Raw genomic sequence first — 27,723 nt, 5'->3', positions numbered from 1 at the left:
CAGAATCTTGAAGAGATATCTGCACTCCCGTGTTCATTGTAGCATTATTCACAATAGGCAAGACAAGGAAGCAACTTAAATGTCCATTGACGGATGAATGGAGGAAAAAAATATGGTGTATACATACAATGGAGTATTATTCAGTCTTAAAAAGAAGAAAACCTTGCTGTTGTCAACAACAGAGATGAACCTCGAGGACATTATGCTAAGTGAGAAAAGCCAGACACAGAAGGACAAATACATGATACCACTTACATGAGGAATCTAAAATAGTCAAACTGATAGAAGCAGAATAGCATGGTGGTTGCCAGGGGCTAGGAGGAGCAGTAATGGGGAGGTATGGGTCAAAGGAAAGAAAGTTTCGCTTATATAAGGTGCATGAGTCTTGGAAATGTACTGTATAGCATAGAGACTGTAGTTAACAATACCACATTGGTTAACAATACCGCTTAAAAATTGCTGACGGGGTAGATGTTTTGTTAAATGTTCTTGTTCCCCCTCCCCCCCGAAATAATAAATAAATAAAGAAGGCGGGAGAAAATTTGTGGAGGTAATGGATATGTTTATGGCCCAGATTGTGGCGATGTCTCCCAGGTATATACTTGTCTCAAAACACATCAAGTTCTATACGTTAAATGTGTACAGCTCTTTGCATGTCAATCATTCCTCAGTAAAGTGGCTTTAAAAAAAAGAGCACATATTTTGTCTCATTTGAGATTGTAGTCTCAGCACAGTGCCTAGTATACAGGAGACACCTTATAAATATTTAGTCAATAAAGGATGAAAAGAAAGACTATAAATAAGAAGGAGATTTTCAATTCTTGGTTTGCCCAATTCCTTCTTGTGTTTCTTCTGTAAAACTAAAAGTTACATACCTGGATTTGCTTAGATTAATTGGGAACGTAAGAGAAAATAAATCCTAATGAATTAGGCCTCATACTCACACTCTTCTTTATTTCTCAATAAAGAATGAGCTCTTTGGAAGGCTTCATGCTCTTACTGAGGATGCTTTCCAAAAAAACCACAAAACGACAACAGCAACAAAACATGATCTAGACGCTGCCCATTGAATTTTAGAGTCGAGCAGCTGCTGTTATATAAAAAAGATGGTAAGATACTCTCTCTGACCTCAGGAACAAGTTAAAAGAAGGGGTGAAGAGCAGAGGAGGGTCCAGTTGAAAGCAGTCAAGCGTAAATGCCCCGAGGCCAGGCAGTGTGGAGACATAGGAACCTGAAAATCCTTCAGTGAGAGTTAATTTTAAGTGGGGTTGTATGGTGGGCTCGATGAGGCTGTGGGAGCGGTGAGCCAGGGCCAGACCCTCAGGTGGAGGGCCTCAGAGATGAAAGACAGCCTGCAACGGAAAATTGTCCTTAACGTTTACTTTGGGATTATGTGTAAAGCAGGGAATATCTCCTCCTGGCTCAGGAACGGAAGGTGTCCTGTGGGCTTGTCCCAGTGCAGTTGAACACAGTCCACAAACCAGGTATGTTACACACATCATCACCAGGGAGTGTCTGAGAAATAAGGGTGATACTCCCTTGAGGTGGGATGCCCAGAATCCACTGGACTGGCACTCTTTACCTTTGGTTGGGGAGACAGAGGCCACTCCATTAAAAGTGAATTCAACTAGATTATCTTGTGTGTGACTTGGCGAATTTTGGCAAGGTCTAGATTTCTGTTGGTAGTTAAATGAATGAAAATAATGGTGATTTAGATGGAAGGGCAGCTGAGGTAGGAAAGATATTGAGTATTGACAAATATTCTTAGAATTCTGAGTTACATCCAGCTGGGAAAGACTCTCCCACAAACGCATTCTATTTTCCTTCATCTGTTGAGGTTGTATTATATAATTGTCCTTGCTAAGCAACGTTTTGGTTGATTGCGATTTCTTTGTCTTGGAGTTTGGTAATGTGCCCGAGTTCACAGGACTAGTAAGTGAGAAAGCAGGGACTAGACTCCTGGTCTGAATTCCTCTAGAGCCCACACTGTTCATTCCACTCCTCTCTGCCTAAAGCAAACTTTGTGTTCCTTAATACTCCAAAATGTATCTCAGGGGATAAACAGAAGGATTCTGTACCCAAACACTGGATTGGAACACATAGCCAAAGCAAGTAAGAATACCACAGTAAATGAAAATCATGAATAAAGAGGAGAAACAGATAATCTTCAGTGACAACATGATCATCTACACATGAGGTCAGATAACCTCAAAATCAGAGGATCACAAAACCATCCTGGACAGCTCCTTCCCATTAGGAAGGAAATCCATTAAACAGAAGTCACATAAGAGGCTAACTCTGACTATTGAAAAGAAAGACAGATCAGCGTCATTTTTCTCTGACACTCCACCCCTGTCCGGGGCCCCCTGCCTTACATTGCAGTTTCCCCATCTCACACCAATTCTGGGACACGAACCTGCTAGGTTTGCATTAGGAACCCTGCTCAAGAGTTGGCAGGGACATGGTGTTTCCCACGTATCCATTAATCCAAGAGACAGGAGACAAAATGAGGACCCCAAAATATTGGGGGTCATTCAAAGACCTGCCCCAACCTGCTCTCAGACCTAGAATGCCCAGGCAGGTCAGTCAGACTGGGCATCCCCTCTTGCACTCCTCATAGTGCTCAGCGAGGGCAAACTCTTGGCCTAAGGAGAGTGGCCTCAGTTCAGTAGAGAGGACCAAAGGTTGGAGAGATATTAAGCTGAAGACCCTGAATGAGGAAGGTGGGGACCACTGACTCCAGAACAGTCATGCTCCACAGAGACTCTACTCTGCTGTCACCCTCTCAGGACCCAAATGTCCCTGGCCTGATGTGGCTCACTCAAACCTTCACCTGAGAGGTCTCAGGAAGGAAGGGACCTTGATCCGAGCAGAGTAACCTCATGTCAGGGAGAGTGCAGGCCCAAGACTGGCGAAGAGCAAAGTGAGATCCCTGAGCGAGGAAAAAGGGGAGCACTAAACCCACAAATGAGGGGCCTTTACAGACCCCTGCCTGTATTCTTTTTTTTTTTTTTTTAAATTTATTTATTTATTCCCCCAAAGCCCCAGTAGATAGTTGTATGTCGCAGCTGCACATCCTTCTAGTTGCTGTATGTGGGACGCGGCCTCAGCATGGCCAGAGAAGCAGTGCGTCGGTGCGCGCCCGGGGTTCTGAACCCGGGCCGCCAGCAGCGGAGCGCACGCACTTAACCGCTAAGCCATGGGGCCGGCCCTCTGCCTGTATTCTTAAACGTGAAAGGCCCAGGCAGTGCTATAAGGCTGAGAAGCCTGCTCATTTCTGCCTGGCAGATCTCAGGGAGGGAAGGGCCTTGTCTGTGGAAGGACTAGGGTACTTGTGCAGGCGGAGGAGTCTCAGGCATAACCGGGGGCAAGATTACGCCCCTCAGTGCTGGTGAGAGGACCTCTCCCCAAAGAGCCAGGCTCGCAGAGTCCCGCCCCTCTGCTCAGGGCTGGGAGGCACCAAGCAGATGGCAGACGCAGTCAGAAGCAGTGCGCCCTGACTTCCCACTAGGGACTGAGGAAGCCAAGGGCTTTGTTTGGGGTCGGGACTCGGACCAGTAGAGGGAGGAGTCCCGGGCTCTGATAGGTTCCGAGCTGGCACCCTGAGTGAGGGGCTCGGGACCACCGACAGCTAAACGACGGGGTTCCACAGAGCCCTGCCCCCAGCCGTCGGCCCTCGGAGAACCCCCTGGGCAGCCATGGCCAGATGTGACTCACCTCCACCTCCCCGACTTCCTGTTTGGGACGCGAGGTACTCGACGCGAGGAACTCACCGGTGGCCACAGGTTTGCTGATCTGCGGGTGGATTCCGGGAACTGAGGTGAGAACCTGAATGTGGACTGAAGGGACGTCTCCCCGTCCCATAACAAAGGTGGCGCCACAAATACCGCCCCTGTGATCGATAGGCAGTGACAGGTCCGGCAGAGCTATCAGGAAGAGATCTGCCTGGAAAGTCGCAGGAAGGGCAGGGCCTTGGTCTAACAGAGGAACCCTGGTCCAAAGATGGAAGCTACTTAGGCCCTAACAGCAGTGAAGGCGGGGGCCCTGAGTGCTAATTAACCCAATTAGGGGTGGCAACACAAAACACCCCCCATACCTATTTCTAGGAGGCTCCAGGCAGGGGGAGTCACATATGGAGGACCCCGACTTTCCCCTCTAGGGACTCAGGGAATTGAGGGCGTTGCTCTGAGGCTTGACTACTCCGGTTACTGGTGGGGAGGAGTCATAAGTCCTACCCAGGGTTAAGGTCAGAGATCTGAGTGAGGACTAAGGGGAACACCAACTCTAGGAAAGTGGGGTCTCATAAATTCTGCCCCTTCTCTCAGCCCTGTGGAAACCCAGAATATCTGTGAAGCCGAGGCACGCCCCTCATTTCTGGCTGCAGACTTCCAGAGAGGTGAGGGTGTTGGATAATTGAGCGGCCTCAGTTCCGCAGAGGGAGGAGACTCAGGGCTTCATAGGAATCAGGGTGAGGACCCTGAATTAAGACTGATGGTACCACTCACCCCCAAAAGAGGAGAAAACGGAAAGTCCCCCCCTCCTTGCTTGCAGCACTGAGGAGACCAGACATGGAAGTCAGGTGTATGTGAACACTCCTTTCCTTTGGAACGCATCAGGTTGGTGAGAGCCTTTGTTTGAAGGGAAGGACATCAGATCAGCAGAGGCAAGTGTCCCAGGCCCTACCTAGAGCCAAAGCAAGGAACCTGAATGAGGACTGAGAACCCCAAAGAGCCCAGGAGAGAGAGTCCCATAGAGCCGTCAGCAGTGGGTGCCCTCTGGCAGGGGTGGTGGCTGAGGTACGCCTTCACTTCCTTTTAAGGCATCCGAAGAAATGAAGACCTGGGTTTGAGATGTAAATGTAAAGCAGCACAGAAGAGGGGGCCCAGTCCCTGCCTAAGTTGATGTGATGGTCCTGAATGTGAACTGAGAGGACGCCACATCCCAGAGAAGAGTGGGCTCCACAAGGACTAGACCTGCCCACCGCTGCTCTCAGCCCCAGTAAGCACCAGGCAGAGCTGGAGGCGAGAGCCTGAGGCTCAGTTTACTTATTTCCCCAGGTTTCTCAGAGGTTGATCAGAACAGGAGCCCTGTCGGTTCCTAGAGCAGTGCCCTCGAGGAAACCTGAAGAGGCGGCCTTCTTCAAGTCAAGGTGTTCTCTTCCTGCTGAAGGTGCTCACACCCTCATATCCTCTCTCCTCTCCTGCCCAGATCACCTGCTGTCCTACCCGCTCTCCTGCCTGCTGTGCCTGATCACAGTCATGCTGCCTGGGGGGCAGAAGAGGAAGCTCCACACCCTCTCAGAAGAGAAACGCCACCAGGACCGAGGTGGGACCCAGGCGCCAAAGGGTGCTCAGGCCCCGGCAACCAAGCAGGAAGCATTCCCCTCCTCGTCCCCTCCTCCTTTTGGTGTTATTACTCCTCAGGGAAAGCCTGGTGCTAGCTCACGTAGACCTCTTGAGAGGCCTCAGAGAGCCCTACCCAGCACCACTACGTCTGCAGGTGTTTCTCGCACAAGATCACGTGAAGGAGCCAACTGCAAAATTGAGAAGAAACGAAGTTCCTGCGAGGCCCCACTCTCCATTGTGCAGTCTCCAAGAGACCCTCTGAGCAAGATGACGGGTATGTTGGTGCAGTTTGTGATGCACATGTACAAAAGGAAAAAGCCCATTATGAAAGCAGATATGCTGAAGATTGTCAATAAAAAGTACAAAAATCGCTTCCTTGAGATCCTCCAAAGAGCTTCTTTCAGTATGGAGGTGGTATTTGGTGTTGACTTAAGGGAAGTAGATTCTACCAAGCGTTCCTATATCCTTGTCAACAAAATGGACCTTCCCAACAATGGGATCGTGAACCGTGGCAGGGGCTTTCCCAAGACCGGTCTCCTAATGAATCTCCTGGGTGTGATCTTCATGAAGGGCAACTGCGCCACTGAGGAGGACATCTGGAAATTCCTGAATAAGATGAGGGTATACGCTGGGAAGAGGCACTTCATATTTGGGGAGCCCAAGAAGCTCATCACCCAAGATTTGGTGAAGCTTAAGTACTTGGTATACCAGCAGGTGCCCCACAGTGACCCTCCGTGCTATGAATTCCTGTGGGGCCCAAGAGCCCACGCTGAAACCAGCAAGATGAAAGTCCTGGAGTTTTTGGCCAAGATTAATCATACAGTCCCCAGTGCCTTCCAGTCTTGTTATAAAGAGGCTTTGAAAGAAGAGGAAGAGAGAGCCCAAGCCACAGTTACACTAAGGGCTGACACCAGTGCCATGGCCAGTGTATGTTCCGGGCCATGTCCAGCAGCTCCTCCCGCATCCAGTGAAGTTGAGGCAGAGAGCGGTCAGTGTTCCAAGTAGTGGAGGGCTGGGTGTGACTGAGGGAACACAGTGTATAATATCTGTGTGTTCCTGTTCTATGTGGGTACCTTGGAGATTTATCTGTATTTTTCGCCACTTTTCAAATGTTGTTACTTCTCAGTGAAGTTTTATCCAGCATTATAATCTAAGTTTATGAATTATATTGGTCACACTGATTGTTATTTGTCAGGTTTAAGAGTAAGAGTCGTGCTGTTTTGCAAAATGAATTCGGATAACTTCCATCTTATTTAGTAATCTGGTGCAAGCTAACCTGACACTGGAATATGCATTTCCTCGAAAATGTGAAAAAAGTTAGGCAGTAAAGTATATGCAAAAGAGACAGAGAAAAGGCATAAGATGGTCAACATGTGGCTTCCTAATCCCTTCTACTGTGTTTTTATGAAATTATAAATAACAGTATGTGCCTGACTAATGTAAGAATATAGAATTAAATCATAATAAATGAAACCCCACGCTCACAGGTTCATTTATTCTGCAAACATTAATTGAGCATCTACTCTTAGAAGGCTCCGTGCTAGTACTGGGAGAGCTGAGAAAAAGAAGACCTAGCCATAAAATTATAGAGTCGAGAAGCAGCTGCCCTGTAAGGAAAATGGTGATATACACTCTAGGATGGAAAGGACAAATGAAAAGACGCGATAGGAAAGGAGAGAGGTGGTCCTAGATGAGAGCAGTCAACTGTAAATTCCCTGAAGCAAGGGAGTGTTGGGCCTTGGGAACATAAAAGACCCTCGGTGGGAGGCAATTCTAAGTTAGCTGCATGGTTGGCTAGATGAGGCTGTGATCATTGTGAGCAGGGGCCAGACCCTCAGATGGTGGACCCCATAGTTGAAAGACTAAGCCTGGGATGGGAAACCACCCTTAACAATTACTTTGAGATCATGGATAAACCAGAGAGGAGTCAACTGGTGCAGGGATGGAGCGAGTCCTGTGCTCTCGTCCTGGTGCAGGTGAACACAGTGTGCAAATTAGGTGTTTTGTTCACGTCGTCTCCAGGGAGTTTCTGAGAAATAAGTGTGATATGGGTTTCCCCTGCTATCTGAAACAGCGTTCCTATGGAACCTTTCACAAGCTGAAATGATGTAAAGTGAAGAAACAATTACCATTAACATATACGGGAAAATTTTTTGAGCGTTCCCAGACCCAGAAAATAACCTACCAAATCGTACCAAATTACACATAAAACCGAAAATAAGACCAACATACAGTAAAAGCAGGAATGATCAGATAAATACACAGCCTTGATGAAGTAGAAATACCGTGTGTACAGTGATGTTTCACTCACCAGCGTAGGGAAGACAGCAGGCACCCTGGAAGGCTGAGAGGTGGTGGAGGTGATGATGGTGTGTTAGGCTGAGTCGTTGGAGGTCGAGGTGGTGGGATGTACGGGAGACTGGGCTGTAGGAGACAGAGGAAGATGGTCACCTGTTAACATCTCATCGTCGTCTGAGTCCATCAGGGCAGGGAAGTCACTAAGGTCTACCCCTTCTTCTATGTCTGCCTGCCTCGAAGCTGAAGGTCGAGTTTCATCATACGAATACCACAGTGTGCTTGACTGCTTAGCCTCTCTAGTGGCTTGCGGCAAAACAAATGCTGAATGCTGTTTGCAATTTTTACCATTTCTTGTAAAAGCAAAAATCCTCTTTAGATCTCTTTCACTTAGTGAAAACACGTACCAGTGTAGGTCGTTCCTAAAAGAGAAGTCGTGTCAAGTGAAGTTTTGGACTGTTGGGGAAACTTGTACTTCCCTGAGGGGGCATGTCCAGAATCCACTGGACTGGCACTCATTGCCCTGGGTTGGTGGAGCCAGGATCCACTCCATTAAAAACTCCTTCAAATTATGAACGTAATTTGGCAAACTCTAGGCAAGGTCTAGATTTTTGTGCACGTTGAAATGAATGCAAGTAGGAGTGGTTTAGAAAGAAGGGCAGCTGAGAGGGAGGTAAGATTTTGGTCCTTGAAACATATTGTAGGATCTTTGTGCTGCATCCACCGAGGAAGTCCAGCTCACACCGACGCTGAATGACAGACTCTAACGGGGAGATATTACTTCGAGTTCCTTGCTAAGCGGCATTTTGCCTGATAGGGTTTTCTTTGTCCTAGAGCACTGTATATTTTCTGATCTCTGGGACTAAACATTGAATCTCAGTGTAGTAGATTGAGACTCCAGGGGCAAATTAATCATAGTAAGAAGTGGCATTCTTTAAAGTCTCAATACAAGCCAGGCAATGCGCCAGGCATTTTACATGCATCATATACGTTGCACCAATCCCCAAGACAGAGCTTAGGAAACCCATTTCACAGAGGAAAAGACTGAGGCTCACAGAGTTTGGTAATGTGCCCAATTTCACATGGCTGTTAAGTAACAGGGTTGGAACTAGACCCCTGGCCTGAATTAGCCCGAAGGCCTCATTTTTCCGCTCCTCCCAGCCTGAGGCCAACTTTGTATTCCTTAATTCATCTTTCTTCTCATTACTCCAAAATGTATCTCAAGTGATAAAAAGAAGGGCCGTGTGCCCAAAACACTGCATTGGAATGCATAACCAGAGCAATAAGCATAACAAAACAATTGAGAAGTGAATAAAGAAGAGAAAGATAACATTCGGTGACAATTTGATCATCTATATATCCAAAGTCAGATAACCTCAAAAGATCAGAGGCTCACAAAACCATTCTGGGCAGCCGATTCCACAGAGAAAGTTAAGTCTGTTGAAGCAGGAATTACACAACAAGCTAAGTCTGGCTAGTAAACAGAAGGAATAGGTCAACGTATTCTTTTTTCTCTGACAGCATATCTGTCCTGGGGTCTCTGCCTTGTGTTACAGCTTCTCTATCTCATATCTGAAGGGACCAAGTCCCTGAAGGGTTGGCAATAGGGAAACTGGTCAAGAGTTTGCAGGCATGTGGCCTTTCCCAGGAAGCCTTTAGTCGAGAAACAGGAGCCATGATGAAGATCCCCTTATAGGAGGCCTGGGGAGAGCAACACGGCAGGCAAAGTTGTCTGCCTGAGCGCCCCCTCACTTATTCTTCACGGTTCTTGGGGCTTGTGAGTCCTGCTGTAGGAGGATGACTTCAGGTCAGTAGAGCGAGCAGTCCCAGTCTCTGACATCTGTGCAGGTGAGGCCCCTGAATGAGGAGGTAAGGAAGCACACTCCCAGAACTGGCCCAGAGACTCCTGACCCTGCTATCAGCCCTAGGAGTCCCCAAACAGCCTTGGTGGGGTGTGACTGGACCTGATTCCCAGTTACGAGGTTAAGAAGGTGAAGACTTTGGTCTGGGGTTGACTGAATCAGGTCAGTAGAGGTAGGATTTCCAAGGTGTGCCACGAGGAAGCTGAGTACACCGAAGGGTTCAGAGACCACCACACCCATAAAGTGGAGACCCCACAGAATCTTGCCTGTTGTCATGAGAGACGCAGGCATAAATGTCAGGCAGAGACAGCCTCACATCCTTCTCAGGGGCAAGAGAGAAGTAAGGATCTTGGTCTGAGGGGAGAGGTCTCAGGTCAGCAGAGGGAAGTAACTTAGGCCTTCACATGAGTCAGATTTAGGGTACTGAGTTGGAACGCTGAGTAGGATCACCATCACAGGGCCGCAAGCCGCCCGCCACAGCTGTCATTCCCGGGAGACCATGGCAGGTGGGGCCAAATAAGGCTACCCTCACCTCTTCCTGTTGGATCTCAGGGAAGTGTGAGCCTTTCCCTGAGGAAACATCCTCAGGTCAAGAAAGAGGAGAGCCTCAGGCTCTGCCAGGGGGTAAATCAAGGAAACTGAGTGAGAAGTGAGAGGACCACTCACTCCTGAATAGAGAGGAAAACAAAGAGTCTGGCCCTGCCCATGCACTCAAGGCTTAACTGCCCAGGGCAGAGTGTGAGGCTGAGTCCTCCATCACGTTTTCTTAATTGACCCTATTTCTTTTATTTTTTGCTGAGGAAGCTTCACCCTGAGCTAACATCTGCTGCCAATCTTCCTCTCTTTGTAGGTGAGCCGCCGCCACAGCATGGCTACTGACAGACGAGTGGTGTAGTTCTGCGCCCAGGAACAGACCCTGGGCTGCTGAAGCAGAGCTTGCCAAATTTAACCACTAGGCCACTGGGGCTGGCCCTTAATTGACTTTAATTTTTAGAGAAGTTTTAGGTTCACAGAACAATTGAGCATAAAGTACAGAGAGCTCCCATATATCCTCTTCCCCAACACAGGCACAGCCTCCTCTACTGTCAACATTCCACACCAGAGTGGTACATTTTCTACAATCTAATGAACCTACATTGACGCATCATCAGCAAGCAAAGTCCATAGTCACATTAAGCTTCATTCCTGGTGTTGTACATTTTGTGCGACTTGGCAAATGTGTGATGACTTTGATCTACCATTATGGTATCATTCCACTACAAATCCACCCTGCTCTGCCAACCACTCCTCCCTCTCCCGAGCCCCTTTCAACCACTGATCTTTTTACTTCTTCTATAGTTTTGCCTTTTCCAGAATGTCATAGAGTTGGAATCATGCAGCATGTAGCCTTTCCAGATTGGCTTGTTTCACTTAGGAATATACATCTAAGGTTCCTCCATGTCTTTTCATGGCTAGATAGCTCATTTCCTTTTAGCACTGTATAATATTCCATTGTCAAGAGGTACCATGGTTTATCTATTCACTTACCTGCTGAAGGACTGCTTCATTGCTTTCACGTTTTGGCAACTATGACTAAAGCTGCTATAACCCTCCACGCAGGGTTTTCTGAGTATATAAGTTTTCAGTTCACTTGGGTAAATGCCAAGGAACAGGATTGCTGGATCATATAGCAAGATAATGTTTAGTTGGGAGTTTTTTTAACCACTTTATTGAGGTATGATTGACATACAAAAAGCTGTACATAGTTAACGTACAAATTGCTGAGTTTGTAGATAAGTATGCACCCATGAAACTATCACCACAATTTAAGCCATAAACATACCCATCACCTCCAAGTTCCTCCCACCCATTTTTGCTGAGGGAGACTCGCCCTTAGCTAACATCTGTTGCCAATCTGCCTCTATTGGGTATGTGAGCCACCATGACAGCATGGCCACTGATAGACGAATGGTGTAGGTCCACGCCCGGGAACCAAACCCAGGCTGCCGAAGCAGAGCATGCCAAACTTAACCACTAGGCTATGGGGCTTGACCTGCTCCCACCCTTCTTATGTATTTATTTGTGATAAGAACACTTACCATAATATCTATCCTTTTAGCAAATTTTAAGTATACAGTACAGTATTGTTAACTATAGGCCCTATGCTGTACAGTCGATCTCTGGGACTTCTTTACCTTCTATAAAGCTTCCTCCTTTTTAAGGCTTAATGATATTCTTGTTGTATGCCTATTCCACATTTTCTTTATCCATTTGTCCATCAGCGGACATTTAGGCCGCTTCCATGTCTTGGCTACTGTGACTAATACTGCAGTGAACAAGGAAATGCAGGTAGTGCTTCAAAATCCTGATTTCTGTTCCTTTGGCTCTATACTCACAAGTGGGATTGCTGATTCATGTGGTAGTTCTAGTTTTAATTTTTTGAAGAACTGTTGTCCATAGTGGCTGTACCAACTTACATTCCCACCAACAGTATAGAATCTGTTTAGTTTAGTAAGAATCTCCCAAACCGTCTGCCAAAGCGTCTGTACCGTTTTGCATCCCCACCAGTAATGAGTGACAGTTCCTGTTGCTCCATGTCCTCACCAGCATTGAGTGTTGTCCATACTTTGGATTTTCGCCGTTTTAAAAGGGACGCGGTGGTGTCTGGTTATTTTGTTTTGCAATTCTCTAATGACGTATGATGCTGAGCATCTTTTCATATGCTTACTGGTCATTTGTATGTCTTCTTTGGTGAGATATCTGTTCTTATCCTTTGCCCATTTTTGACTACGCTGTTGGTTTTCGTCTTGTTGAGTCTGAAGAGTTCTTTGCAGATTTTGGATAACAGCTTTCATCAGATATGTCTTTTGCAAATATGTTCTCCCAGCCTTAGGCTCACCTTCCTGTTCACTATTTTAAAATTTATTTCATATAATTTTTTTATTTTACTTTATTTTATTTCATTAACTTTCTAACGAGGTCACATTGGTTTATATCATTATATGAATTGGATGTGTACATCATTATATGTCAACTTCTGTATAGACGGCATCGTGTTCACCACCAAAAGTCTACTTTCTCTCCGTCACCATACATATGTGCCCCTTTGCCCCTTTTGACCTCCCCCCACCCCCTTCCCCTCTGGTAACTGCCAATCTGTTCTCTATATCTTTGTGTTTGTTTGTTGTTTCTCTGTTTTTTTTTTTTTATCTTCTACATGTGAGTGAAATCATACGATATTTGTCTTTCTCCATCTGACTGATTTCACTTAGCATGATATCCTCAAAGTCCAGCCCTGTGGTCGCAAATGGAAACATTTCATCTTTTTTACGGCTGAGTAGTATTCCATTGTCTGTGTATATACACACACACATATATATATACACATATGTATATATTTATATCGCATCTTCTTTATCTATTCATCTGTCAATGCACACTTAGGTTGTTTCCAAGTCTTGGCTATTCTAAATAATGCTGCAATGAAAATAAGGATGCATATATTTTTTCACATTAGTGTATTCATGTTCTTTGCATAAATATGCAGAAGTAAAAAAGCTTGATGGTGTATTTCACAGAGCAGATATCTTTGTTTTAGCTTTTTTATTCTTTTTGGCGGGGACAGATTCGCCCTAAGCTAACATCTATTGCCATTCTTCCCCTGTTATTTTTTCCTCACCAAAGCCCCAGTGCAGTGTTGTATATCCCAGTTGTAAGTACTTCTAGTTCTTTTCTGTGAGCTGCCGAGGCAGCATGGCAACTGACAGATGGATGGTGTGGTTCGATGACTGGGAAATGTACCTGGGCCGCTGAAGCAGTGAGAGTGCCAAACTTTAAGCACTAGGCCATCAGGGCTGGATCCAGAAGTTTTAATTTTAACAAAGTCCAGATTATCAATGATTCCTTTCATGGAGCCCCATCACCTTTTATATCAGGTCTAGAGGAGGTGAGATCCTTGGTCTGAAGGTTCAGTCACCAGTCAGGAGAAGGGAAGGTCCACGACCCTGCATGCTGTCCAAATGAGGACTCTGAATGAGAACTGAGGACCTAACAAGCTCAAGACAGAGAGCTCCCCACAGAGCTGTAAGCAGTGGCTGCCCCGTGGCGTGGTGGCCAAGGTGCCCCTCTCACTTTCTTCTCATGGGTCCCGGGAGCTTGGAGGTGTCAATTTCAGTGTAGCAGAGGGTCTAGGTTTGAGGTCTTGCCAAGAGTTGTCATGATAATCTTGAAGGTAAACATAGAGACTCCTGGGCACTCCAGAACACAAGTGGCCCCACTGCTAGCCATGCTGTCACCCTACTCAGTGAAAGACAGGGCTGGCAGGCTGCAGCCGAAGGCTCACTCTGTCTCCACTAGGTTCTCAGAGACAGAATGACCAGGAGAACAAGAGCCTGTGGGTTCCTAGAGAGTATCCTCAAGAAAACCTGCAGAAGTGGCCTTGGTTAAAGCCAAGGTGGAATCTCCCTGCTTAAGGTGCTCTCACCATCTCATTCTCCTTCCTTCGGGTGCTGGCATCACCTGCTCTCCTGCCTGCTGCACCTGATCACACAATCATCATTCCTTGACGTCAGAAGTGTCAGCTCCATGACTGTGAGAAATGCCACCAGGCCAGGGGCAAGACCCAGGAACTCAAGGGTGCTCAGGCCACTGCAGCACAGAAGAGTCTCCTTTCTCCTCCTCTCTTGTTTTGGAGATGCTCCCTTGGACTCCCTTATAGCTGGCATGTCTAGAAGCCTCAGAGATCCCCATCCACCGTCACTACTTCTGCAGCTATTTCATGCACGAGGCGTGAAAAGGCTGTCAAGAGCTCATATGAGAAAGTGCAGCTTGCTCTAAAGCCCCAACCTCCACTGAGGGCTCGCTGAAAGATCTTCTAACCAGGAAGGCAGGGATGTTGGTGCGGTTCCTGCTGTATAAGTATAAAATGAAGGAGCCCATCACACAGGCAGCACTGCTGAAGGCTGTCAACAAAATTACAGGAAGCACTTCCTGAGATCTTCAGGAGAGCCTCTGAGCACATGGAGCTGGTCTTTGGCCTAGAATTGAAGGAAGTCAAGCCCAGGACTCGTTCCTATAGCCTTGTCAGCAAGCTAGTCCTCACCAGTGATGGGAGTCTGAACAGTGGCAGGACACTTCCTAAGAATGGCCTTCTGATGCCTCTCCTGTGTGTCATCTTCTTGAATGGCAGCCGTGCCTCCGAGAGGAGATCTGAAAATTCCTGAATCTTTTGCACATCTATGGTAGAAGTAGGCACTTCATCTTCGGGGAGCCCAGGAAGGTCATCACCCAGGAATAGCTCCAGCAAAAGTACTTAGAGTATCAGCAGGTGACCAACAGTGATCCTCCACGCTGTGAATTCCTGTGGCGCCCAAGACTCCACACTGAAACCAGCAAAAGAAAGTTCTGGAGTTTTTGCCAAGGTCAATGGTACCATCCCCAGTGCCTTCTCATCCCATTATGAAGAGGCTTTGAGAGATGGGGAGGAGAGAGCCGAGCCAGAGCTGCAGCCAGGGCTGCCGCTACTGCCAAGGCCAGTGGACGAACCAGGGCCACATCCAACTGCTACTGTCACCCCAAGTGAGGTCTGAGGCAAAGTCTTCACCTTGTGGTTAAAGAAAGCGCTCAATCTTCCTACTAGTGGAGGGCCAAGGTGAGGCTTGTGGGAACACAGTGTATAACATATTTGCATTCCTGTACAACATGTGTAAGTTGGAGATTTGCTTTCTTTTCCCTATTGTTAAGTGTTGTTCCTTTCAATTAAAGATTTTTTTACCTTCAGACTCCAAGTTTATGAACGACATGGATCATACTGATGAACATACATACAACTTGATAAACTCCAATAAATGATTGGAGTTGATTGGGGTTGAAAACTAAGACTTTTGGTATTATGTAAAAATAATTGAAAGTCCTTGAATTGCTTCTTTGTCGTTCAGAACTGGATAACGAGACATTTGAATATGGATATTTGTGAAAAAGGAAATTACCCCACAGTAAAGTCTGTGTGATCATGAGATAGAGAAAAAAGTGTAAAAAGCAGTCAATTCTTGGTTTGTTTTATTCCTTTTAGTCTTTCTTTGTGAAACTGAAGTCTATGTACCTGGATTGGCTTAGTTTATTCAAGAATGTAGGAGACGTTAAATCATAACAAATTTGCCTTCTTGCACACTTGCTCTTTAATTGTGCAAATATTAATTTAGCATCTACTCTTTAGAAGGCTCCTGGCTAGTGCTGGGGATGGTATGAATAATAGACCCAACCCCTGCCTATAGAAATGTGGAGTCTAAGAGTAGCTCTCATATAAAGCAGGGGGTGAGTTACTCCCTAAGATCTAAAGGAGCAGTCAAAACAAGGGGTGAGAAGTGGGGAGGGGGCTCCAGATGAGGAGTCTGGTGTAAACGCCCTGAGGCAAGGCAGTTGGAGACTGGGAAACAGAAAGTCCAGCGGTGGGAGGTAATTTTAAGTTAGGCTCTACGATGGGCCAGATGAGGCTGTGAAAACAGTGAACAGGAGCCAGACCCTCGCACGGTGGGTCTCAGAGTTGAAAGACTTAAGCCTGGAATGGTAAACTGTTCTTAAGAGTTACTACGGGATTGTGAGAAAACCAAGGAGAATCTCCACCTGGGGCAGGGATGGAACATGTCTTGCGCTCCTGTCCCAGTGCAGGGGAACACAGAGCACAAACCAGGTGTTTTATGCACATTATCTCCAGGAAGTTTCCGAGAAACAAGGGTGATACTCTTTTCACGTTGGAAACTCAGAAGCCACTGGGCTGGCACACTTTGCTGTGGGTCGGGGAGTCAGAGCCCATTCAAATAAAGGGCATTCAAATTCAGGTTTTTTGCTTGTAATTTTGCAAACTCTACGGGAGGTGTAGATTTTCGGAGATGACGAAATTAATGAAGATAGAGGTGGTTTGAACGAAAAGACAGCCAGGAGGGAAGAGTTAGTCTTTGAACCAAATTCTAGAAGATTTGAGTTGCATTCACCCGGAAGAAACACCCCACATTCATAAACTGATTTAATGGGGGAGAATTTACTTAGAGTTTCTTTGTAAGCAGCATTTTGGATTGATTTGGTGTTCCATGTGCCACATTCTGTCTGACAGCTCCTGGATCAAAAAAAAAATTCCATCGGGGTGGGTGTTATCCTCTGGGGTCGAAATAGTCATAATCATAGTAATAACAGGCATCGTGTAAAGTCTCAATGCATTCCAGGCACTGTGCCACGTGCTTACATGCATTCACCACATTGCACCACCCCTACAAGACAGGGCTTATCAAACCCACTTCAGAGATGCACAGCCTGAGACTCATAGAGTTTAGTAACATACCTGAGTTCACACAGCTAACAAGTGACAGGACTGGGACTACACCCCTGGTCTGAGTTGTCTAGAGCTCACACTGTTCCAATCCTCCCAGCCTGAGGCTAACCAGGCATCAGTTAATTCACTTTCTTCTACTACTGCAAAATGTATCTTGAGTGATAAAAAGAAGGACTGTGCGACCAGAACACTAGATTGGAATACATAACCAGAGCAATAACAATGCCCAAAGTAAATCGGAGATATGAATAAAGGAGAGAAAGAGATAATGCTCTGTGACAATATGGTCATCTACATATGTAAAATCAGATACCCTCAAAAGATCAGGGGCTCACAAAATCATCTGGCTCTATCCTTCTAGGTAGCAAGTAAATCTTTTAGAACTACCCTAAGTCTGGCTCGTGTAGAGAAGGAATATATCAGCTTTTTTTCCTCTGACAACACAACACCTGTCCTGGGCTCCCTGATTTGTGCTGCAGTTTCCTAACCTAACATCACACTTGGCACATGCACGGATCCATTTCCTGCAAGATTTGCAATAGGGAAACTGGTCAAGTGTTCGCAGGGATGTGTCCTTTCCCAGGAAGCCTTTCACGAGGAGACAAGAGCTGAGATGAGGACCCCCATGAACAAGGACTGAGGAGACAACCACCCACCAGTATAGGCGTCATCCCAAGACCTAAGGAGGGTGACCTCAGTTCAGTAGAAGGAGTCGTCCCAGGCTCTGATAGGCGTGGTGAGGGCCAAGAATCAGGAAGGATGGAAAGATCCAGCCGAAAAAGTGAGGTCCTGTAGAGTTGCATCTCTGCTGTCTGTTCTCAGAGGCCCTCAAGGACCGTGATCGAATGAGGATCACCCTGATTTCCAACTTAGAATTCTCAGGAAAGCAGGACCATGATGTAAGACAAGCAGCTTCAGGAAAGCAGAAGGTGGACTGACAGGATTGGTGGATTACCATCTGTCAAGGTGAGCACCCAAATATGGACCAAGGGTAGCACCCATAGCATAAAAGGAGGCCCCACGAAGTCTCCTTTGCTGTCAACCCCAGGAAGCCCTGGGCGCAGATGTCAGGCTGATTTCAGCCTGGAAAGTCTCAGGGAGGTGAGGGCCTCTGGCTAATGGGGGCAGCCTCAGTTTTGCAGAGGGAGGGACCTGGGGCCTGACGAGAATCCATGTGAACACCCTGAGTGCTATGAGGGGACGTCCGAAAGCAGACGGGCCAGAGTCCCATAGTGTTCTGAGCCCTGGGAGACCCAGAAGAGCTGCCCCTGAGGAGTCCCCTCGTGCCACCTGTGTGGTCTCAGGGAGAAAAGGGGCTTGTCCAATAGGATAGCGCCCCAGTGCTGCAGAGGGAGGAGTCTCGGCCGAAACCAGAGTCAAGGTGAGGACCCTCAGTGCTGATGAGAGGACCTCTCCCCAAAGAGCCAGGCTCGCAGAGTCCCGCCCCTCTGCTCAGGCCTGGGAGGCGCCAGGCAGATGGCAGAGGCAGTCAGAAGCAGTGCGCCCTGACTTCCCACTAGGGACTGAGGAAGCCGAGGGCTTTGTTTGGGGTCGGGACTCGGGCCAGTAGAGGGAGGAGTCCCGGGCTCTGATAGGTTCCGAGCTGGGCACCCTGAGTGAGGGCCTCGGGACCACCGACAGCTAAACGACGGGGTTCCAGAGAGCCCTGTCCCCAGCCGTCGGCCCTCGGAGACCCCCCTGGGCAGCCGCGGCCGGATACGGCTCACCCCGACTTCCTTCGACTGACTTGCTTTCCCTTCCTTTTCGCAGGGAGGACCTCACCGGCGGGCGCTGCGGTGTGCTGGCCTGAGGGTGGACTCCCGGAACTGAGGTGAGGACCTGAATGTGGACTGGAGGGACCCTCCCCGTCCGTCCCGTAGCAAAGGTGGCCCCACAAAGTACCGTCCCGCGATCGGCAGTGTGACGCCCTGGCCGGAGCCATAAGGGCGAGGAGTCCCCTCCATGTTGCCACGTGGAGGGCCTCGGGAAGGGGAGGCCTTTGTCTCAAGAGGGCAGCCGCTGGAGCGAGCCCTGATGGCCTGGTGGGTCCAGGTCGGCGCTGCGCTGCGGCTCAGGCGCGATGCCACACCGCTCGTCCCTCAGCAGCTGTGCTGTGGCGGCTGCTCGCATGGAACTGAAGGGCTCGCAACTGGACACGGCTAGGGACTGGGGCTCTGCTGGGGAGACAGAAGGGCGAAGATTGGCGACAGAGGTTGGCGAACGCCGAGTCTTCCCCTCCAGAAAGAAAAAAAAACAGAGGGCAGCCTCTGTAGGCAAACGGAGGAGTCCGGCCCTCGCAGGTGATGAGATGGGATCCTCAGAGCTAATGAGGGTCCCTCCTTCCAACAGAGGTGACGTCACAGAGCCCCGCTCCTGCCGTCAGTCCTGGAATGCCCTGGAGGAACGCAGGCTAAGATAATCCCTCATTTTGGCCTGGGGTGGGGGTCTCAGCTAGAGAAAGGCCTTTATCTGAAGGGGGAAGCCCCATTAGGCAGAGGAAGGAGTTTGGGCCCTAAACGGAGTAAAGGTAGGACTGTCAGAGCTAGTCAGCAGACCTCCCCTCAAGATAGGGAGCTGCAGGGCCAGCCTGGTGGCTACCGGTTAAGTTGGCCCGCTCCACCCCGGCGGCCCCGGGTTCACCGCCTGGATCCCAGGCGCAGACCTACACCACTCACCAAGCCATGCTGTGAGCCCCATACGAGATAGAGGATGATTGGCACAGATGTTAGCTCAGGGGCAATCTTCCTCCCCGAAAATAAAAAAATAGGGAGCTGCACAGAACAGTACCTCTGCTCTCAGATCTGGGAGTTCCTTGTGCCCAGACAAGGTAGCCAGATGTGGAGCAGCCTGCCTTCTCTTCTAGCTGATGAGGGAGGGGAGGGCTTTGGTCTGAAGCTTATAGACTCTGGTCAGTCGTCGGAGGAATCCCAAATCCTATCCGGAGTCAAGGTCAAACTCCTGAATGAGGATTGAGGGAAAAAAAAAGTGAACCCAATAGAGCCCTGGCCCTACTAGCAGACCTGGGAGACTCAGGCATGGTGACATGATGAGTCTTACTTCTTCCCAGAGCATCACAGGGAGGTGAGGACCCTCGTTGATGGGGATAGCCTCAGTCAGCAGACAGAGGATTTCCAGGTATTGCCAGGAGCCAAGGAGAGGACCCTTAGAACTGAGGGGACCACCTACCCCACAACAGTGAGGGCAACAATAATCCCTTGTTGATTGTAAGCCTTGGAAGTCCACACACAGTTGTGGCTAGATGAGGAAAATCTCACTTCTTCCTAGTGCGTCTCGGGTAGTTGGGGGCCCTAGTATGGGAGGACAAGCCTCAAGTCAAGAGACAGGATTTCCAGGTCCTGCCAGAAGTCGAGGTGAGGACACTGAGGGATGACTGAGATGAGCACCCACCCAAAGCAGTGGGGGCCTACAAAGTCCCAGCGCCCTCCACCCTGGGGAACCCCAAGTAGAGGTGGCCGGATGTGTTACCCCTCACTTCCAGCCCAGGGGACTCAGGGAGATGTGGGCCTTGATCTGAAGCTGGAAGACTCAGGTGGGCTGAGGGAGGAGCCTAGATCCTGTCTGAGAGAGAACTCAAGAGGCCAATGACGCCAGAACAGTGGGGTCCCCGAGAGTCCAGACCCTGCCACCAATCTGGGGAGCCCATGGACAGGGATGACCGGAAGTGGCATCACCCTTCTTTCATCTTGGGGTTTTCGGGAAGGTAAGAATCTTAATGTGATGCGAGGGAGCTCGGGTCAGCAGAGGGAGGATTTCCATGTTTTGCCGGGACTCAGAGAGAGGATTCTGAGGACCATGGGGAACTCCACCCCATACCAGCAGGGACCCCGCAGGGTTCGTCTCCATGGTCAGTCCTAGGAGTCCCCAGGCACTGGTTTCAGGCCGCAGTGCCCATCAGTTCCCACTCAGAGGGTACAGGGGAGAGAGAGTCTTAGTCTGATGGGTCAGCAGGGGGAGGAATCTTAGGCCCTCCTCTGTGTAAAAACTGGGGACCTTGGGTGAGGACCACACATCATAGGGCCTCAACCTGCCTGCTACAGCTTTCAGCCTCTGGAGTCCACGGGCAGTGCGGCCAGATAGATCCATCCTCACTTCTACTATTGGGTCTCAGTGAGTTGTGGGCCTTGCTGTGAGGAGAAGTCCTCAGGTCAAGAGAGAGGGGCGTGCCCAGATCCTCCCAGAAGTCAAAGTGGGGACTGTGACTGATGACTGAAGATACCACCCCCCCTCTGCCAAATGAAAGGAGCAACAAAGATTCTTGCCCAGTCCCTACACTCAGTCCTTGAAGGCCCAGCGCAGGGTTGTCAGGCTGAGACTCTGCATTTCTTTGTTTCAGGTCCAATGGAGTTCCTTCGTATGAAGGTGCATCACCAGTCAGCAGAGGGGAGGGTCCCAGACTCTGTGTAGACAAGATGAGGACTCTGAATGAGGACTGAGGACAAATGAGTCGAGGACAGAGAGGGCCCCCAGAAGTGTCAGCACTGTCCACCCCAGCAGGGCTGGTTGGCTGAGGCAGCTCCTCAGTTCCTTCTCGTGGGTCCCAGGGAGCTTTGAGGTGTCAACTTTAGAGCAGCAGACGAAAGAGATGCCAGGCCCTACCAAGAGTTGACGTGATAGTCCTGTATGTAAACTCAGGGGACCCTTGCTCCCAGATGGAGAGGGCTCAGGTTACCAGCCCCTGTTGTCAACCCAGGCAGCCACAGACAAGGCTGGCAGGCTGTTGCCTGAAGCCTGCTCACTCTAACTTCCTCCGCTGGGTTCTCGGTACAGGCTCACCAAGAGCCAGAGCCCTGTGGCATCTGAGAGCGGTGATCTCAAGGAAACCTGCAGAGGTGGCTCCTTCAAAGCCAAGGTGGAATCTCCCTCCTGAAGGTCTCACAGCTTGTCATCTTCCTCCTCCAGGTTCCCGCATCATCTGCTGTCCTGCCTACACTTCTGCCTGCTGTCCCTGAGCACAGTCATGCCTCGAGGTCAGAAGAGTAAGCTCCGTGCACGTGAGAAACGTCGTCAGGTCCGGGGTGAGACCCAGGGTCCTAGCGGTGCTCAGGCCACTGCAGCAGAGGTCAGAGAGTCGCCCACCTCCCCTGTGTCTGGGGGTACTCCCCCGAGCTCCCCTGCTGCTGGCTGTCCCCAGAAGCCTCAGGGAGCCCCAGCCACTAGGTCTCGTGCTGCAGGTGTTTCACGCCCAAGATCTCATGTGGGTGCCAAGAGCCAAGTTGAGGAAAGTGAAAATTCCTCCCAGGCCTCAACCTCCACTCAGAGCCCTCACGATGATCTTCTAAGCAGGAAGGTGGGGCTGTTGATGGAATTCCTGCTGGACAAGTATCAAATGAAGGAGCCCATTAAGAGGGCAGACATGCTGAAGCTTGTCCACAAGAGGTACAGGGAGCACTTCCCTGAGATCCTCAGGAGAGTCTCTGAACGCATAGAGCTGGTCTTTGGCCTTTACTTGAAGGAAGTCAGGCCCAGAGGCGTCTGCTATACCCTCGTCGGCAAGCTAGACCTCCGCGAAGATGGAAGTCTGAGCGACGACTGGGGATTTCCTAAGAGTGGGCTTCTGATGCCTCTCCTGGGTGTGATCTTCTTGAATGGTAACCACGCCTCTGAGAAGGGGATCTGGCAATTCCTGAATATGTTGGGCGTCTATGCTGGAAGGAGGCACTTTATCTTCGGGGAGCCCAGGAAGGTCATCACCCAAGATTTGGTGCAGGAAAAGTACCTGGAGTATCGTCAAGTGCCCAACAGTGCTCCTCCACGCTATGAATTCCGGTGGGGCCCCAGAGCCCATGCTGAAACCAGCAAGATGAAAGTCCTAGAGTTTGTTGCCAAAGTCTATGGTACGGTTCCCAGTGCCTTTCCATCCTATTATGAAGAGGCTTTGAGAGATGGGGCAGAGAGAGCCCGAGCCAGGCCCGCAGCCAGGGCTGCCACTACTGCCAAGGCCAGTGCACGTTCCAGGGCCACATCCAGCCGATACTCTCACTCCAAGTGAGGTCTCAGGCAGATTCTTCACTTTGTGGTTGACCAGTGTTCCTGATATGCATTAATGACTTCTCGACTTTTTTTTTTTTTATCGTTGTTCAAGTGGTGTTCAACAGAAAGTTTATTTCCATTCAGGCCGTAAGTTGATGAATGACACGGATCACACATTTATTGCTGTCTGTCAGGTTTAGGAGTAAAAGTTCTGTTTTTTGAAATACAAATTGGAAATCCTTAAATCACTTTTGTGATCCAGAACAAGATAGCATGGCTTTTAGACAGGAATATCCTTGGAAATGTGGAAGAACTCCACACTAAAATAGTTGGTATCAGAAGATAGAGAGAGGAAAGACAGAAAGTAAAGGTGCTCAATTCTTGGTTTGCCTGACTCCATTTAGTCTTTGTTTTTGTAAATTTAAAAGATATATACCTGGATTTGCTTATGTGTTTTCAAGAATGTTCGAGAATATAAATCATAGTAAATCAGACCTCTTTGTTCATGGCTCTTATTTTATGCAAACATTAATTGAGCATCTGCTCTTTGGAAGTCTTCATGCTTGTACTCGGGATGTTGAGTCAAAGAAGACCTAGCCCCCGCCCATGTGATTATAGATTCTAGGAGAAGCTATCCTTATGGAAGAGGGTGAGATGCTCTCCAACTCGTAAAGAATAAGTGAAAAGGGTGAAGAGAGGGCAAAGAAAACACATTACTTAGTTTTCATTGCTAAGCAGAATTTTGGTTGATTGGGAGCGTTTTGTTTTGTTTTGTTTGCTGAACGCTGCATAGTCTCTGACATCCAGTAAATTAAAAAAAAATAAATCCCTGGTAACGTCTGAGGTCAAGCTAATCAGAGCCATTAAGTGCCACTTCCTAGTGTCTCGGCATGAGACAGATGCTTTCCATACATTACGTATACGCCACCAGTCCTACAAGACAGGGCTCATCAAACTCGCTTCACAGCGGAGAGCCTGAGACTGGGAGCGTTAGAGTTTGGTAGTGTGCTAAAATTCATAGGACTAGTAAATGACAAGGCTGGGACTAGACTTCTGGTCTAAATTACTGTAGAGCCCACACTGTTTTACTCCTCCATCCCTGAGACACAGCCTGCATCTCTTATTTCAATTTTCCTCTCACTATTTCAAAATCTGTCCTAGGTGATAAAAAGAAGGGCCTTGTCCAAACCTGCTGGAGTGGAATACATAGCCAGAGCACTAAGGATACCAAAATGATTGACGGGTATAGATAAATAAAGGAAAGAGACAGTCCTTGGTGACAGTATGATCATCTACATATGCAACGTTAGATAACCTCAAAAGATGAGGGGCTCTCAAAATCCTCCTGGACAATCTCTTTCCTGTAGAAAGTAAACCTGTCAGAACAGAAGTTACATGAGGGGCGGCCTGGTGGCACAAGCGGTTAAGTGCGTGCGCTCCGCTGCAGCGGCCCGGGGTTGGCGGTTCGGATCCCGGGCGTGCACCGACGCACTGCTTGGCAAGCCGTACTGTGGCTGCGTCCCATATAAAGTGGATGAAGATGGGCATGGATGTTAGCCAAGGGCCAGTCTTCCTCAGCAAAAAAAAAAAAAGAAGAAGAAGAGTATTGGCAGATGTTAGCACAGGGCTGGTCTCCTCACACACACAAAAAAGAACTGAAGTTACGTGACAATCTACATCTGGCTGATGAAGAGAAGGAATAGATCAATGTATTGTTTTCCCTGACAGCCCACCTCCTATCCTGAGACTCCTGTCTTGTGCTACAGCTTCCCCATCTCACGAGACTTCTTGGACAGGGACCCATTCTCTGCAAGGTTTGCAGAGCGGACACTGCTCAAGAGGTTGCAGAGATGTGGAATTTCCCAGGAAGCCTTTAATCCAAGAGACAGGGACCAAGAGGAGATCCCTATGTAGGAACACTGGGGAGACCAACAGCCCAAAATATAAGGGGGTGGTCACGGGGACACCAGTCTCACCAGTCCCATCTGTCTAAAACACAGAGGATCTCAGAGCCGTCAGGCTGAGCATGCCCTCATTGATTCTTCAGGCTTCTCAGGGGCAGAAAAGCCTTGGTCTAAAGGCAGAGTTCTCAGGTCAGGAGGGAAAGGCGTGCCACTCTCTCCTAGAAATGATGGTGACACATCTGAATGAGGATGATGGAAGGACCTAGCCAGAACAGTAGGACTCCATAAAGTCCCATCCCAGGTGTAAGCCATGTGGGGTCCAGAGCAGCCTGGCTGCTCATGACTAACACTGACATTTAACTCAGGTCCCAGGAAACTGAGGACTTTGTTGGAAGGCTATAGCCTCAGATCAGCTGAGAATGGAGTCCCAGGAAGGGTGCAGGGTCCAAGTGCAGACCCTGCATGCGTACCTGGGGACCACTCAACCCACAACTGACAGGGGTGCACCTAACCCCTCCTCTACTGTTAGCCCTGGGTGGCACAGGCAAGAGCTGGCAGGCTCAAGTACCCCCTGACTTCTGCTTGGAGAGTCTCAAGGAGATGAGGGTCTTGGTTTATAGGCTGGCTCTTCGGCAGAGAAGGGAATCCTAGGCCATGGCGGTGTCAAGGTAAAAATCCTCTGTGAAGAATGGGACAACCAACTACACCTTAACAGAGGTGTCCTTAGAAAGTCCTGCCTCTGTAGCTGGCCCTGGAGAGCCACAGGCAGAGCTTTCAGGCTCAAGTTACTCCTCATTGCCTGAGGGGGGTGGCCTCAGGGACTTCAAGTCCTTGGACTAATGGGGGAGGCCCCAATCAGCAGAAGAAGGACACCTGGTTCCTAACAGGAGTCAACATGATGACACTGAGTGACAATGAGAGGATCCCTCCCAGAAGGCGGGGGCCACACAGAGCCCTATCCCTGTCCTCAGACCTCAGACCATGTCACCTTGGCACGGTGACTGATAAGTCATACTGACTTCCTCCCAGAGCATTTCATGGAAGAGAGGAACCTCATCAAACAGGGCAGCCACAGGTTAGCAGAGAGAGAACTTCCAGATTGAGCCAGGGGCCAAGGTAAGGACCCTGAAGGCAGAAAGAACCACCCACCTCATAGCAGTTAGTGGGGGCAGCACAGATTCCTTCCCTTCCTGTTATCTTTAGGAGAATATGGGCTCTTGTGGCCAGATGAGGTAAACATCACTGCTGCCTAGGGGGTATCAGGGAATTGGGGCCCTTAGTATGAGTGGATAAGCCTCAAGTCAAGATCAGGGCTATTTCCCGGTTGTACCAGGAGTCAGGGTGAGGACAGCGAGGAACGTGGGACCACACACCCCATATCAGCGGTGACCACACAGAATCTTCCCTACCATCAGCCCTAGAAGGCCCCGGGCAGAGATGTCAGGCAGAGGGGCCCATCAGTTCCTACTCAGGAGTAACAAGGAAGTTAGGGGTTTGGTCTGAGAGTGGCAGTCCCATGTCAACAGAGGGAAGAATCTTAGTCCTGCCCAGGAGTCAAATTTAAGACGGTGAGTTGGGACCTTGAGTGGGACCATTCATCACAAGGCCTCAAGCTGCCTGCCATAGCTTTCGTTCTTCTGAGACTGTGGGCAGATGTGGGCAGATAAAGCCACACTTATTTCCCCTGTTGGATCGCAGGGAGGTGTGGGCCTTACTATCAAAAGCTAGGCCTCAGGTCAAGAAGGAGGGGAACCCCAGGCCCTGCCAGGAGTCAAATCGGGGAGCCTGAGTGAGGACTGAGGGGTCCGTCCATCCTTGAGTAGACGAGACCAAAGACAGTCATGCCTCGCCCTTTGATATCAGCTCTAGAAAGCTCAGGGCAGGGCTGTGAGGTGAGGCTCCCCCTCACTTCTTTATATCAGGTCTAAGGGAGGTAAAATCTTTGGTTTGAAAGGGCAGCCACCAGTCTTCAGAAGGGAGGGACATGATACAGGCCAGGGACTGTAACAGGTGCTTTACATCCTACACATTCCACGAGTCCTAGCAGACAGGGCTTACCAAATTCACTGTCCAGATGAAGAGCCTGAGGCTGACCTAGAATGGGAGTGCCAAATAACGTGCCAAGGTTCACGTGACTGGTAAGTGACAGGGATGAAACTAGATGCTTGATTTGAGCTCGTCTAAAGTCTACACTCTTCCACTCCTCCAAGCTTGAGGCCGACCTTGTGTCCCTTAATTCCCTTTTTTTCTCATTACTGCAAAATATATCCAAGCAACAACAAGAAACACTTCGTGGCCAAACTCCCAGATTGGAATACATAGCCAGAGCAATAATAAAACCAAAGTAAATGTGAGGTATGAATAAAGGGGAAAAAAAGAGAAAATGTTTGTTGATGATAAGATCATCTACATATGTGACCACAGATAACCTTAAAAGATGAGGGACTCAAAAAAAATTTGACTCAGCCACTTCCTTATAAAAAGTAAATCTATTCGAACAGAAGTTACATGAGACCTTAAGTGTGGCTGGGGAAGAGAAGGAACAGATCAACAGGTTTTATTTCTCTTACAGCCAACCACCTGGGTCCCCTGATTTGTGCTGTGGATTTCCCATCTCTCATCACTCCTAGGACAGGGGTCCATTTTGTGCAAGGTGTGGAGTAGGGAAATGGCTCAAGAGTTTTCAGCATTGTGGCATTTCTGAAGAAGCCTTTAATCAAAGTGACAGAGCCTATATGGGGACACCCACGGAGTGAGACTGGGGAAAGCAACATCCCAGAATATTGGTTCTTACAAAGAGACCAACCCCTGACTGCCCTCAGACCTTGAAGGCTCCAGGCAGAGCTGTCAGGCTGAGCATCTCCTTACATTTTTGTCACAGTTGTCAGGAAATTCAGAGCTTTGGTCTAAGGAGGGAAATCTCAGGTCAGTAGAGGGAGTTGTCAGATATAAATGTGAGGTCCCTAAAAAGAATGGAGGAAGAGCCCACCCAGAACACTGGGATCCCATCAAGTCCAGTTCCT

General features: G+C 48.8%; 2 protein-coding genes and 1 pseudogene across 2 annotated transcripts; all 3 read left to right on the top strand.

Moving 5' to 3' along the window:
* Positions 1-3,774: 3,774 nt before the first annotated feature.
* On the top strand, positions 3,775-6,179 carry MAGEB3 (MAGE family member B3). Its single transcript, XM_087427391.1, is given in 3 exon segments — positions 3,775-3,820; positions 5,209-6,098; positions 6,100-6,179. Coding segments are annotated over 2 exon segments (873 nt in total). The 5' UTR covers positions 3,775-3,820; positions 5,209-5,258; the 3' UTR covers positions 6,133-6,179.
* A 3,822-nt stretch (positions 6,180-10,001) lies between these two features.
* Positions 10,002-18,615, top strand: LOC147911972 (melanoma-associated antigen B4-like; annotated as a pseudogene).
* Positions 18,480-23,143, top strand: LOC147911971 (melanoma-associated antigen B1-like). Its single transcript, XM_087427004.1, has 2 exons — positions 18,480-18,636; positions 21,726-23,143. Exon 2 carries the CDS (start codon positions 21,784-21,786, stop codon positions 22,813-22,815), a length of 1,032 nt encoding a protein of 343 aa, XP_087283130.1. The 5' UTR covers positions 18,480-18,636; positions 21,726-21,783; the 3' UTR covers positions 22,816-23,143.
* Positions 23,144-27,723: the final 4,580 nt, after the last annotated feature.

The sequence above is a fragment of the Ceratotherium simum genome, chromosome X (assembly GCF_057802395.1).
Source record: "Ceratotherium simum simum isolate JZ-2026a chromosome X, ASM5780239v1, whole genome shotgun sequence".
Classification (NCBI taxonomy): Eukaryota; Metazoa; Chordata; class Mammalia; order Perissodactyla; family Rhinocerotidae; genus Ceratotherium; species Ceratotherium simum.
Note: the sequence above shows the minus strand (reverse complement) of the source record. Positions and strands in the feature narration are given on the sequence as shown.

Excerpts from the sequence above, each read along its gene's own strand:
- LOC147911971 (XM_087427004.1), top strand. The coding sequence starts at position 21,784 with ATGCCTCGAGGTCAGAAGAGTAAGCTCCGTGCACGTGAGAAACGTCGT.